This window comes from Rhea pennata, chromosome 3 (assembly GCF_028389875.1).
Source record: "Rhea pennata isolate bPtePen1 chromosome 3, bPtePen1.pri, whole genome shotgun sequence".
Taxonomy (NCBI): domain Eukaryota; kingdom Metazoa; phylum Chordata; class Aves; order Rheiformes; family Rheidae; genus Rhea; species Rhea pennata.
Window position 1 is genome coordinate 78,082,883 of NC_084665.1, and position 14,947 is coordinate 78,097,829.

Consider the following 14,947-nt stretch of genomic DNA (forward strand, 5'->3'; position numbering starts at 1 on the left):
AAAGAATTGATAAAATATCTTTCTGTAAAAACAGTAAGAAAGAATCACAATGACTTTAATTTTTTCCTATACTTCTTACATGTATTTATTTAGATATCAATAGTTTAGGGCATGGGGTTTCATGTCTGATTCTAATCTTTAGAAAAACATTCAAAAGACATTTGGAAGCTCTCCATACTCAGCAGTAGGCCACACACTTCTGCTACTGTCAGAACTGTAGGAATAAAGAAGCTCAGGCTTAAGGATCTTCAGTCCTGAGGAAGTATAGTGAGGTATCTGTAGCTTTCCAAACATCCCAAAGTGGCCTCCTAGAGAAGTACAATCTGATTGTAAGGAATAGCCATTCCCATTCTTTTTCCATTTTTTTTAATCTATCATTTGAAAAGGAGAAAAAAGCAAGATGTAAGCCATTTGTATCCAAGATTTGGATCTTGAGTGGGAAGAAGGGGATGGAAGGAAAGCATGGGCTGAGACCACTGGTCTTTGGCTGTCATTATAGGGGGAAATCCAATAGGATAAAAGCAAGAAACTGGCAAACTACCTTGTCTTGGCTTGATCACACAATAGCAGCAGTGCTCCTAGCACAATTAATGCCATTTGGTGTTAAGGGTCCACATTGCAGCTGTGTAAGTAGCCTGCCTCAGTCTGTTGCAGGTCCCAGGCATAGGATCACTTTCTACCACTCCTGGTGCAGAAGATGTGCAAAGGACAGTTTGTCCCCTGCACAACACAATGGAGACAGTGCTGTCAAGAGCCCAATCCTTGCATGACAGCCCTGAATGTAGAAGAGCCGTCCATTCTAGGCTCAGACCTCGTGGAGTGGTGCCAAAGGCACAGCCAATGCTTGTGACTGGCTAACCAGGATGAACATTGCATTTTGGATATCAGGATGAATTGTTGTCTATATAGGTGCCACAAATCATCATCATCTTCCCTTGCAGATGATGATACAAATATCAATCTAGGAAGGAATAGAAAATTCAATAGTAGATCTGTTAGTAAATGTACAGTAATCAAACCTCAGGGGCTTGTTTCCAGTGGTGTTTTTCTCACTCAGATGAGCAGGCTAATTTGAAGGTTGAGGGAGGTAAGCAGGTGAATTTTTAGTAACAGGAATACTCTGCCATTACCAGTGTATATCCAGGGAAGCAGGAGTTCCTCTTTCTTTCCAAGCCCTTCTCTTTATGATAGCGAGAAGGAAGACTGCAGATTCATACACCACATGCCACTAAAATCATTACAAAACTTTTATTTTCAGTGACTGAATCTTCTATAACTGGATTCTGAAAGATCTTGGTGTGTTATTGATACTATCTTACAAGATCTTGATGTCAAGAAAAGAAACAGGAGTATTGAGTGTCCTTAAATCCCTATCAGTAACTTTCTTATTAAAGAAAAAATAATTATTTGGGAGTCTGAGACTTACTTTTGGAAGTATTTGAAAGTAGAGTTCACAGGAAAGTTTTTTTCATTCTCTCTCTCTCTTTTTTTTTTTTAAGACATAATGCCGTAAAACTGCTCTGACATTTGAAGTGCATGTGATTTTAATGGTAGTATATATTTACAAATTTGCAAAATTTGCCTGTTGACCTCTGATATTGCCTAGCTGATGTGATGTGTTGTCCTTTAAAACATATGTTTAAACATAAAACATAAAACTGTTCAGTCCTAGTTAGTCAACTCTTAGACTAACCAAGCTGCAGATGGAAAAATAATAAGATGTGTCCCTGTGTAGAGTCAGCTCGCATCTTAATGCAGTGAATTAGCTGAGGTGCCCCATGATGAAAATATGGTTGTATTTTCTCCTACACCTGCTCTGCCAGGGGCATAGTCACTTCTGAACATCACAGACATTAAGCTGTGTAAGGTTTGAGCTGGATTCTTGCGAAGCCCCATTAGATAATTTCTGGAATTCCTGCTTAGGAAGTGTAGTGCACAGACCATTTTAGTGAAGGTTTGACTGAATTTGCGCTAGCTCCTGCATAAACATGGGGATGTCTTTAGAGCACACTTCAGTGCTATGTTTTCAATGATCATCTAGTAGCCGAGTGTAGCTGTATGTCAGCACACTTGGGAGTCTGATGTAGGGGCACCATTTGCAGGAACTAGTCTGGGTCTAGCGAGGTGAACTGGGACAATTTTAATAAGCCTGCTGAATTTTGGTTGTTTCTAAGTGCGTCTAAGGCATTTTGGCATTTTATTTCCCAGTGACTTCTGCAGTACCTGTATAATTTCTGTTACATGAGATATCCCAATTCCTGTTGTTCCGAGTAGTGGACAATTGGCTATGCATGTGTTCAAGACTCCATTGTGAAACTTGCTTTTAAAAGTATAGAATAAAAATGTATGTTCTTTATAAATATTTCTGAACAGTTTCTGACAATTGAATTCAGTGATTAGTATGACTTTAACAAATACAGAAGCTTTTGTTGTTCCTGAAAGGTTGATGCAAACTATTACAAAAATTACTAGTATGTGACAAATCAAAAATGATGGAGAAAATTCAATGTACAAGGTTGTTTTTTGTGTGAAAGTGGGAAACTGTCTAATTTTCTAAGTCTTCCACCCTCCTCCCCTCCCTTGCCAAGCTTTTATTTTCCCTTGTGCCACATCAAGCTGCATATTAGCTCAATTGATTAGAGCATGATGCTGATAATGCCAAGATTGTGGGTTTGATCTCTGTATGGGCCACTCGTTTGAGGGCTGAAGTAGATGATCTCCAGAGGTCCCTTCCAACCTTACCAATTCTGTGATTCTATGATCCTGTGCATTATGTCTTCCCTTCATTTGAAGAGTTAAGATTCAAGAGGAAACCATAGGGAGCACGCTTCCTTAAACTGAGACCTCTGAGCAAACTTCTACCATCCTTTCTTTGCAAGCCAGACAGCATCTGCTTTCACCTCAGGTTCCACTTGCTGCTACTGTCACTGTTACTGGGGATATACTGCGTGTTCATTCTCAGTTCAGGGATAAGAAAGAAGAGTGCTAAGTAGAAGTTAGTGCTTTGTTTGGCTGATGATTTCCATTGGATCTTACCTGAGGAAGCAGACACTTGGGGATCTCTACGTTTACATCAGACTACACGTGCTTTCCATTGAAACTTGCTCAAAAAGGAAAAGATGGAATTCAGGTTAAGTCACGATTAGACCACAGCAAATTTAATTCTAATGTTGTCAGTGTGCTAGGAATATTTTTTTTTCTTTTTATGTGTGTCAATATTTAAGAAAGTTAAATCAACTAAATGATAGCATATTATTTTTTGGAGCCTAGATCATGCAGTATTATTTATTCTTGAGAAACATTTGGACTTGTAGTACTAAATAGTAGGTGCAATTATTTTATTATATATGTAAAAAATATTGGAACACAGCTCCTTCATTCATTTTTTTTTGCTATTTTTCTTCCTAGGTGACACATCAGGTGTAAGTGAATATCATAAAAGTCATTTGCCAGAAAATTCGAACAATGTGTCTTTTATTCGGTGGGAAGAAGATGAAATACCAAGGTGAGCATGCCTAGTTTTTTGTTACACATCCTGTATTTTCTTATTAGCAACAACTTTTATATACTATAGGATTCCAGTGTCTCATTTGAAGGGTGGTGTGAGACCCTTATATTTAAAATAAAATAATAATAATAAGCTAATATGACATAGGGAGTCATTGCTTTGTTTCTTCGTATGGCTTTGGTCATCTGAGCTCATTTGTGTTTCGGGTATGTGGTTGTAAAAATCTAACTGGAATATAACCTTAGGAATATGTACATCAAATTCAAATTTCTATTTTTTGAAAAATATGCTTCTAGTTCCTGGCTTCTGATGAGAAGTTAAACAAGTTAATAGTTAAAGAGAATATTTACATAGCAGTTTACAGCTTTTTTATTTGCCCTAGACTAACATGATTAGTACTCTAAGTACTCTAGTTTGTCTGTTTTGATTAGTAGCAGCTACATAAAAATCTCAGCTTAGAGTTTTCCTGTCCCTTTTCTGCCAGTCTGTAATTTATAATAGGAATATATTAGTGTATTTGCCAGAGAAAAAATGAAAATGGAAAATAATAATAATAATCTGGAGCTACCTAGCTCTACATAGTTTTACCACAGCAAGTTCATCTGCTAAGCTACTCGTCTGATGTTTGACAGGTCCTGTAAATAGTAAAAAACATCTAGCAGCCTTCTCAGTTTTTAAGTAGATCCTGCCACTCTTCTCCAAATCACTTACAAGGCTGAGCATGCTATGCTGCTAGCATTATGTACCGGGATCATTCATTTCTCCAAGAGGAAGCAAGTGCCTTTGCTTCAGATTTTTCTAGTGGGTAAAAGCTTGAGATTATCCAGTGTAGTCTCTGTATTTTCCTTGCTGTTTTTCTGCTCTGTTATGACTAAACAGTGAAATAAGGATCGAAATGGATAGGGTCATTGGACTAACCATGTCATAAAATACTATTCGTAAATTAGTCAGTTTTATCGTAAAACGAGTTAGCTTTTTCTGATTCTACTACTTTAAGGAGGTTTTGAAACAACACTCAGCTGTTGGTTGTCCTCTGATTTTATTCATGGTCAGTTCATACCCATTTTGTTTCTTGAACTGTTACTTGTCCTTATTTGCTACATACTTCATTCATAGTGCATTTCAACCTTTATTTGACTGGAGTTGTTTGAGCCAAGTTCCTTAGTATTTTGTTTTGTTTTTATATATTTTTTTTCTTTTCTTTTCTTTTGACATAAGTTACATCAGGATTATCTGATACTAGTTTACACAGATCTGGAGAGGGCAGATAAAAAGAAAAGGAAGTGGTACTTGCTAGCCCTCAGACTTGGAGGGGCACAACAATGAGCCAGCACAACAGGAGCAGTAGGTGTCCTCTTGCAGGCACTCGTGCTTATGAGTGTATCTACAAACCCTTTTCCCCTGCGTCACTGCTGTTAACCATACAGTGTGATGTCTGAATTGTACATAATAAAACAAACAAGTTCTCTCTGGTTCCTCATGCAGTGGTATTGGCAGTTCACTTTTTACCAAGAACTTCTTTGTCTGGTATGCTTTACAGTCTCATTTATTGTATCACTTTGGCTCATAGTCGTTCTCTGTTTTTTTCCAAGTATGATCTTTCATTCAGAAATCCCTTTAAGTTCATATAGGATCCTGTTTTAAAATTTCATCTTGTTTCTGTTATTCCAGTTCTCAGTTATCCAGCTCTCATTTTTTGATACTGTGATCTGGCAGTGTTTCCAGTATGGCTACCAGCTTTGCCTTATCAGCACATTTCATTAATACATTCGTGCATTTACTGCAAACAATATTAATGAGATGTGAAATAAACTCAGTCCCAAAAGCTGGTCTGTATTCAATTCTAAGAAATTTCCATCTACCTTGCAGTCTTTTTTTTTCCTATATTACCTATGAGAATTTCACCTTTAACCAATTCTTTATGTGCTTTGGTTTAGATACTAGTTTAGATCTCCTCTAGCTTAAACTGTTTTCTATTTGATAGTGTTATATGTTTCTTTGTATAGAAAATGAATTCTTTTATTACAGATGTTCTCGCATGACTGTAGGACCTGCATGTCACTGCAAAGCAAAAACATAAACTCTTCCTTTCCTGACTTGACTTTGTTCTAAATCTACACAAATTCTATATCAAACCCATACTGCAGTTTATCCCATTTTCAGATTACCTTCTTACTTTATTTCCTTTAAAATTTATTCTAAAAATTTTCATTTAGGTTGATTTAATGGGCCCATAATTGTGATGATTAGCTTTACTGTCAGTGTCTTTTTTTAGCTTTGGCAAGGTTGCAGGATTGACCAATGATTGCACCTCAAGCAGATGTTGTTTTATCTATACTCTTTCTTGCAGTCCACAACATTACTGATGCATGTAAAGCTGTCCTTCTGCCTTTATTTTTGTCTTTTCTTAACAAAGTATCCTAAAGCTTTGTCCAGAAGCTGTTTGTTTTCTGTTTAATATTTAGTTTCATGAGCCATAGCAGTACAATCTGCTCACTTTATTGTCCAGTCTTTTGGAGTTCAAGTTGAGATGTTTGAAGGCATTGTGAATTGTTTAGTGCTGAAGTTTTACTCACTGTATTTCACCATTTGACAGCTACTCCCAGAAATGTTTGGATTTTTTTCTACTTGTCAGTACCAAACTTCTAAAGTCTTTGCTCTTCCTTTTTTTCACATGTGGATGTCTGATGAATCTTTCTCAGTCTTTTCCTTGTATACTACTTAGGTTGTTGACTGGTCTTTGAAGAAAGCAAAAGACTCAAATGTTGTTCGAGAACAAAAAAAAAATGTAGGGCTGCTATATAGTTGTATGAACTAGATAATTGTATTATTATATTATAATGTATATTAACAGTATGTTATAGTGTTATTAGTGTTATAAGTGATGACGGTGTCTGTTTAGACCCATTATCCTGGTTTGTGTGTATCCAGAATCAGTTTTAGAGAAGGATTCTAATATGTATCTGCCAGTTCCTTGCTGCAAGTGGCGCAAAAATTGATGAAACCAGTGGCACTGATTTGGTATTTCTTGACTTTAGAAAACAACTTGCTCTGTGATACAAGTCTGATTCTGGATGCCTGGGATGTGATATGCAAGATATTATTCAAAAGTTACGTATGTAACATAAGTAGCATTTTGGATGAGTAAAATCCTTATTTCAGTAAACTTTTGCCACATATGCCAAGGTCTTTGGTAACTGAACTCACTTTTCAGTATTAGATTGCGCCTTACTACTGTGCCACTTCTCTGGAACAATGTTTACCCCAGACGTGTCTTATCTTGCTCCTGGCAAGTCTCTGAATTATTAACTTGCTGCTATAATTAGCTTACTATACTAAGCCAGCGCTGATTTTTTTTTTTCTTTTAATCTAGTTTAGAGTGATTCTGTTATGAAGTGGGCAAATGTCCAAAGTCATTAGTGCCAAGGAATCCTTGATTTAAGGCTTTTAGGTACAATACTTGCCAGTATTATCAGACTAGAATCTACAAAGTCTACCTAAAAACAAACAGTAGCCACCTGGGCCTGTCAGTGCTATCCAATAGGTTTGACAGGATGAGTTCTTCACATGAGACACATTTATGTTATCCCTCAGGTAGCTGATAATAAATGATGAAACACTTTTGTGAGTTCCAGTGAGATATCTTTCTGGTAAACATCAGACTTGGAGTAATCTACCTGTGGAGTCTACCAGTTGGACGTGGTGTGTTAAACGCAGAATGACTGGTAGGGTGTTTCTGAGAAACACTTTATTTTTAAAATCCTAGATCTGCTATTGAACTCTGGTTTGTATGGAAATGGAGAGAGATCTGACAAATAACATGATTGCACAGTCTAGTCTTCATTTAACATTAAAGATTTCTACTAGATTTTTGCTATTGTAATTATTTTTCTTACCTGTCAGGATGTGCATGTTTTTATCAAGCCTTTCAGCTCTTAATAAAATGTGCACAGTGTTTGCTGGATATTCCAATGACTTGAAAATTTTTCTTCCATGAATGGAATATGGAATTATAAATCTGTTAGGTGAAAATGTAGGATCCCTGTCAATGCAGTTGAGTGGCACCATTTAGATATTCTGTGGGGTTCATTTTATATGAACTGTCCTCAATATAACATTGTAAATATGTATGACGTGGCAACAGAACTTCTGTTTCCCAAGGCTGTCATTGATGATGGTGGGTTGATGCCAATTCTTCAAGGTCTGTGAGAGCTTTGAATAACCTAACTGTAGTGGAAAATTTTTTAATAATGTGTCTGCTGTTGCCTCAGTTCAGTCCCAGTGGCTGTCTCTGTGGCTGAGGGAAAATAAACTTCAGTACATTCTTTGAGCACAGGTTTCATCCTCCACTGTTCTTACGCCAGTGGGTAGCGCTAACAAACTTTAACCTTCCTAAAACTAAAGTATGTTGTCTAATTTATCTACCTGTGCTCAAAATAGTTTATCTGGAGCTTTTTCTACAAAAGCATGGGTTTGCAGTGCTGTTTTCAGTATAGTGTGCAGGTATAACAGATAATTTCAAACAAATTGATTTGAAAATCTCAGGTGGCCTAGTTACGGCAGCACAGTGTTGTGGAACTCTAATTAATCTTGTTTCTTAGGAAACTTCGTGTTCTTGCAGCTAGGTTGCTTCCCATGCTACCTCACTTAAACCTGCCTTTCATACGTATGTACAACAAGATGTGCATTGTGAACAATTCTACCTACCTATTCTGTCCTACAGAATGAAACCTGGATGCTGTGAAAAGCTTTGACTGGCACTTAATAAGGTTTGCTTTCTAACCTGTTCTCATACGGGTGTTCTCAAAGCACCCTGTTTTGAGATTACATGAAATTATCTTGTTCTTTGCAAAATTGATACAAATGATGTGAGCCCAGTGGTTAGCGCTTTACCGGGCAGTTCAGGTCAAGCAGATCACTTTGACTGTCTGCTAGGTCGTAATAATTCCTAATCACCTAAAGTAGTTCATGTTTTCAACTCACTAAAGCTAGGAGAGTGGACGTATTCTGGCTTCTTTGTACTGTCTCTGTGCCTGCTAATTGCAGCATTATAGCTGCTCAGGAAATGTGGTGTGGCTTGGGAGAGTGGGAGATGCAGTTCCTTTGTGTGTTTTCATGGTACCTTGTGTGTGCGTGTGTGTGTGTTTTCTAGGTGAGCAAAACCAGCAAAAAACCAACAGCTGACCGAACTATTGACAGCACACGAGCGACACTGCTCAGATAAGCAACTGTGTTCAAATAACGGCACTTCAGGACAGCTTATACTCTGTTTTCTTTCTGCAGATGTTTTTGCCCAATTGGGGGTAAATCATAATGGTAAAAGTGCCAGTTGAAGCTGCTCTGCTTTCATGTGCCTCCTTTGAGCTTTCCATGAGAAGGGAAAGAGTGACTGGCTGTTGTTGCCCACCTGGATGTTCCAGAAGCTTGTGGTGCTGGTGGCCTTCCTCCTGCTAGTGCGAGCATCCAGCAGCTTGCCTAGGCATGGACATTAAATCCCGAGAGGTTAATGACCCTGTTCTACTGAGAAGATACTTTTAAAGTCTTTGGAAAATCCTACCATCCCTTTTATTAGCCTCCATGTCAGTCTTTACAGTGTGCTGTTTGGACTGCCAGCTCTGCGGTAACCCTGAAAACATTAATGAGAATTGCGTTGATAAATCCTAAACTCACTGCAGAAAAGAGCTCTTGTTAGTTCAGTGTTTTTTAGCTTGAATAATATGATATGTTAATTGAAATGCCATTATTTTTGACTGAAAGATTCCTTAAATCTGCCTGGTTCAGAGCTTGGGCAAAATGAGCTTGCCTGCTTCTAAAACATCATTTAGATCCGTTTAGAAAAGCTTGTGAAATGGAGACAAGCCCAAATCATTTGAATTGTACTGACTTGCAGACAAAGAACATGTTTCAAATTAATATTATTATGGAAAAAGACTGAGTTGCAGTGACTACTACCAGTTTGTTTTGAAAACAGCGTCTGAATTAAACAATGCTGAATTTAGTGTTACTTTTAAAAGATAAATTCTGATTAGAGTCCCTTATAAATAAAGAATAGTGATTATTTGGAAAGCTCTTGGCTAATTCTGCTTCTGGTATTAATCATTTCTCAAGACAAATTGCTGACCCTGGCCATGTTCTTGACAGGGATGTGGAAAATCAAGATTTTTTGATGAAATGTTTTGTTTTTGTCAGAGGAGAAACAAATATTTTGATTAATGGTTTTAATCACCCAAAAAATCAGAAATAGGTCACAAACACTAAAAATACATTTTGTCTTAAATGAGAGAATATTGTCTCTCATTTTTTTGGATTGGATTCTTTGGAGATCAGTGAAACTAAAAAGCAGAGCCTGGCTGTTGTAGTATCCACCCACAAGTTAAAGCCAGATCTTGACCAGATTTCATGTAATTTACCTGTGTCATTTAGCAAAGTATTAAAATTAAAAACACTTCTGATATCAGTAACCAACATGTATTCTGCTCTCTTTTCACTTGTTCCCAGAAACACTTTGGTTTCATGAAGGGAACAGACAAATTTTTTGCAGCCTTCTCCCATATTCTTGTTTCCCAGTGGTCTTGTAGTTCGTTCTTGTGTAAGCAAAACGCAAGTTGCGGCTTGTTTGCAGTTCCTATCACATATGGTGCAGATAGTCTCCGTTTGAATGCTTTGGTGCGTGTGAGTACCCAAAGTAGATGACATGAGAAGTATACCTTTTGATCATATTAAGGGCTTGTTTCTCATTTGATAGTGTGACTACGAAGGAAGGGAAGTGATAGCAATGGATAGTCCTCAGAAGCATGGACAGTCTACTTCAGCTAAGGTTGAGCTGCTTTGATGGAGAAGTTCTGTGATCTGCTCAATCCAAAACAGTACTGCTGCCTGGAGGGATTAGTAGTTACATATTAATGTGTGATCTCTTACAACTCTTAGTAAATTCTATATAATAAATACTTCTTGGCTTCTGCTAGAATATATTTTGTTGTTTAGAATAAAGAAATATCCTACTTTGCATTCTTTTACTATAACAGAGTAAAAATGTGTAGTAAATTTGTAATGTTACAGTTACTGTACTAATGCAACCCCAGAACTTGACATTGCAACTTTTGAAGGTATGACTGCCCAGAAATTATTTTGGAAACTTTATTTTCTCTATTTTCAAAATATTAAGTGCCTGGCAGTTTCTGAAATTGTCTTTTAATATGTGCCATGCCTATTCTACTTTTTCCTTATCCTTCACTAAGTTCAAAATCTGTTTTCTGAGACTTCTGTTTCATTTCCCGGTTTTATATATATAATACAAGATTTTACTTTGCAATAGTGCCGTCTTCTTTCTAGTGGCTTATGACCTGTTCGAGGAAGAAGTGGGTCCACTCTGGTTTCTGCTGCATCTCTCATCTCAAATTGTCGTCAGATCCTATCAGTCAAACATAGGGGAATATTCCATTCTTACCCCAGAAGGCAAACTATCTATCATCTGAGCAATCAAACTACAACTTTGTATTAATACGCTATATAGAATGATCTGGTAACCGTTATCAACAAATAACTACATCTCCTTAAAATCTTCTCTGTCTTTTCCCTGAAGTGCCAAACAGATATGCTACGGCTTTTTCCATAAGCTTAAATTGTTGACTCAAGGTTCACTCCTACCTTGTCATACATGTTCTTTGCCTAAACTTAAGCTAATGAGCTGTAACTTTACAGCAATGTGGAATTTCTTTCTTTCTATCCTTTTTTTTTTTAATCTCCAGTATTTCATTGAACAGTTTCAGAACTTCACTATTCATGGTTAAAAATAGTTTTCTAATTTCCTTGTAGGGTCTCGGCATTTTCTCTAACAGTGCAGGAAGTTGATATTTCAGCTGAAATTATTTTTTCATAGATGGAGAAATAAATACAAGAGTAATATAGTAGCAGCAGCCTAACAATTTTGGCTTTCTGTGTAGGTGATCTAACGGTCTTAGAAAGCATTTTTTTCCAGTGCTTATAAAGTTCTTCTAGTATTGTGGACCTACTATTTCATGTATGAAGGGATTAGGTATGTTCAACTAACTCATGATACATTGGTACACTTTGGATCCCCAGTCTACTGGCAAAATTGAACAGTAGTCAATAAAAGCACACAGTGTGCTACCTCTTTAGATAACTAGCCCTCCTAATTTGTGTCATTTCTGCTCCCACTGCCTTTTTTCCACCCCTCTTTTCTTTTTCTTTCTCCCTAGCCTTTGCCCTTTGAGTAGTAAAGCCTGAGTCTGTGGAGGAAGGGCTTGTTCTTTCATGGAGGGCAAAGGAAAACAGATGGCTAGTGGGGGCTGGCACAAGAAATTTGCGCTCATTTGGGAAGTCCTGCTTAGTTCAGTACTTCACAGCACAGCTGTAAGTGGTTCTTTGCCTGGGCTTTCCGAGGTGAGTTCTGATGCAGTGGCAGGGCCGTGGGGCCGGTGAAGCTGCCGGGGAGGAGCCCTTCACCTTTGATTTGGGCTCGGGTTGTTTAAACCAGTTCAATTTCTACAGTGCATTTGAAAGAACCTCTGGGTCTCTTGTTGCATCAAAATCAGGGTAAGTATTTTAGAGCTGTCTTGCAGGAGGCATCCTAGCAGTTTTAGTTAAATCTCTGGTGAGCAGTCTACAGAATCTGCCAGTGGATAACCCTCTTAAGGAGGAGTATATATCTGAACTAGCTTCAGTCCTGATTTCCTGTAATCGCTAGGCTGCTGATGGTCTGTACCACAGACCTCTGCAAAAGGGGTCTTAAGGGGAATGTTTTTCATTTTAAAGATTCAGAATGTGTCTGGTGTTCTATTGTTTTGTTTTGTTCTTTGTTTGTTTTTTTAGTGTACTATCTTTATCTTTTGATAGTTTTTTAGAATCTCAAACCATTTTTTTTGGGGGGGGTCTCTCAAATGCTTTGTGAGAAGCTGTTAGAATTTTGCTTTTATAGCTATAAAGTGTACGTCTAAGCAGTTTAATTTTACATTTCTTCTACATTTTATATTTGTAGAGTAACTGAAGTTCCAGAGAGGGTATCAGGGATAGCCAACTTTTAAATACAACATATCTTTCATCTTTGAGCTTGTAGTGACACTATACAAAGCGTATAGAGAGCCTTGAAAATACTGATGAATTATCTTCCATGCTGAGATTTTTTAGGTTCTGTGTGCGTCAAGGAACTTCAGCATACAAGCAGATGTTGTAAGTCAGCAAATATTTGACCTAGACGGAAGGTCCTCAAGAGCAGTGTAACTTTAAGTCTTGGGAAGCTCTGGGGAAATTTTCAGTGTTTCCCTAAAAATGTTCTAAGGGGAAACAGACTTCTGCTTAAACCTGAGAGAAGACTTCTATTTCTTAGTTTCCTCCATGGACTCATTAAAATTAGTTTGCTGACAGCGGCAGGGGGGAGGGCCACTGATCTTAGCAGCTCTGTTACTGAAAAAAACAGCAGAAAGCTGACCAGATCATCATGCAGTAAGCTTGAATCTGTTTCTGATAAGCAAAGACTTTGACAAGCCAGTTACATTCAGTTTTGCTGTTGTGTTTGGGATGCTAATGTCCTGTTTATATTCACCAGGCCCTTCCTTACTTTCCTCTCTGCCCTCCCAGAAGTGTAGTTTCTGAAAAATAAAACATTCTTTTTGCTTCACTTTTCTTAGGAGGAAGTTTTAACTGTTTTGCATTGTTTGGAACTGTGAATGAGGAAGGACAATCCATGCTGCTAGTTTTTCTTGACAGAAGATTATATTAGTGCATATGGTTCTGTTGGTGGAAAGATCTGTGGAACATTTCATATTGTATTTGAGGACAAATTTATTACTGTAATTACCATATTATTTAGAGTTATTTACCATTTCTTTCTCTTCTCTCTACAAAAGCCCAGTCCCTTTAAATCAAAGATACAAAATTCTCATTTGATTAGACTTGGATATGGCCATTAATTTAAGAACTTGAAGGTAATTGTGAGAACTGGTAATTCTGAATTAATGTAATATTCCCCATTCCCCCCATGTATTTTAGATGCTAGTCCAATTAGAAAAGAGTGATGATATGCATGTTTCAAAAGGAATATAATGGTAACATTAACTTACCGTATTTATGTTGTCATAGCTCTCTAATATTGAAGGATGTTGAGCCACAGAGTACCTGTGAATTGGAGGTGGATGCAGTAGCTGCTGATATTTTAAATCAACTGGATGTTGAAGGTGAAGTGTTGATAATTTTCCATGTAAAACATTTTAGGACATGGACTATGTTGTTATATACTTCTTTTTTAAGGCTCAACTTAGTAAAACTTCAGTCCAGATTTCAGTTTTGAAGTGATCTATTAATCTACAAAGTTATAAATAAAAAAATGAATTACGTGAACCATAGAAGAAACCAGGTTTCGAGTATAGCCTGTTGAAAGAGCAATAGAAAAAGATTCTTGTTAATGCATAACAGAAGGCTTTAGACCTATAAGAATAAGTGAAATACGGGCATAATGAGTTGTTGCTTACTGATCTTTTAGATAACTTTGACTTATTTTGGCACACATTCTACTTTAAATTTTATTTATTTATGTATGTAAGCGTGTGTGTACGTGCGTACACACACACTTTGTGAGAAGACCAGCAAAAGCCAAAAATACAGAAAAAAATATGAGACTTACACCAGAACTTTTACATAATACTGAATCCTCAAGTAAGGCAAGAATTGCAATAAAATATGAGAAGTTAGAATTACAAAAGGTATTAGATTAAAAAGACTGCCAGATTATATTATTTTTTTGTAAAGTACACATTTTGTCACATTGACAAACTTCTCTTCATATATTACTGCATATTTCAGCCCAGATTGGCAGGAACCCTGGTTTGCAAGCTATATGGGAAGATGAAAAGCAACGACGGAGAGAGAAAGCTGAATCTTCTCAGATTAAGCCACCTGATTCACAAGGTGAAAAAAAATATTACGCAGTTGTTTATCAAAAGCTTTGAACAAAAAGCAAGCAGGAGACAGAATTGAAACTGGTGTATCAAGTTTCAGGATTTTTAGATGTATTATTTTGCAGTTTCAAGCTTACTGATGTATGTGTATTGAAAATCTAAGAACATAAAACCTTGCCTAAAAACATCATGATTCAACAAGCTGTAAAGCATTGTAGGAAGAATGAATGGTACTGAGAGTTAACATTGCATACTTTATGAAGGTAAATATTTAGATGTTTAAGCACCATCAAAATTAAATCCCTTATCCTGAAGCTTTCCATGGTAGATTGTGCATGAGGCCAACTCCCGTGAATTTCTGTGAAATTTTAACTAAAATGATGTTAGATGAAAATTTTGAAAAGATAAACAAATCCCTGTATTTTTAATTAAAATCCATTGCAAAAGGAGGACTATATCTATGAATTGACTGCATAATGAACAAGACTCTTTTCTGTAGAACCTAAGTCATCTTCCTTTTAAAAGG

General features: G+C 37.0%; 1 protein-coding gene across 1 annotated transcript in view; it reads left to right on the forward strand.

Moving 5' to 3' along the window:
- The window catches only part of REV3L (REV3 like, DNA directed polymerase zeta catalytic subunit), a 123,832-nt gene that overhangs the window by 53,026 nt on the left and 55,859 nt on the right, over nucleotides 1-14,947 (forward strand). Inside the window, exons 5-7 of the mRNA XM_062572642.1 lie at nucleotides 3,409-3,505; nucleotides 13,607-13,701; nucleotides 14,327-14,431. Coding sequence (XP_062428626.1) covers nucleotides 3,409-3,505; nucleotides 13,607-13,701; nucleotides 14,327-14,431 — 297 coding nt within the window. The remainder of the gene's footprint in view (nucleotides 1-3,408; nucleotides 3,506-13,606; nucleotides 13,702-14,326; nucleotides 14,432-14,947) is intronic.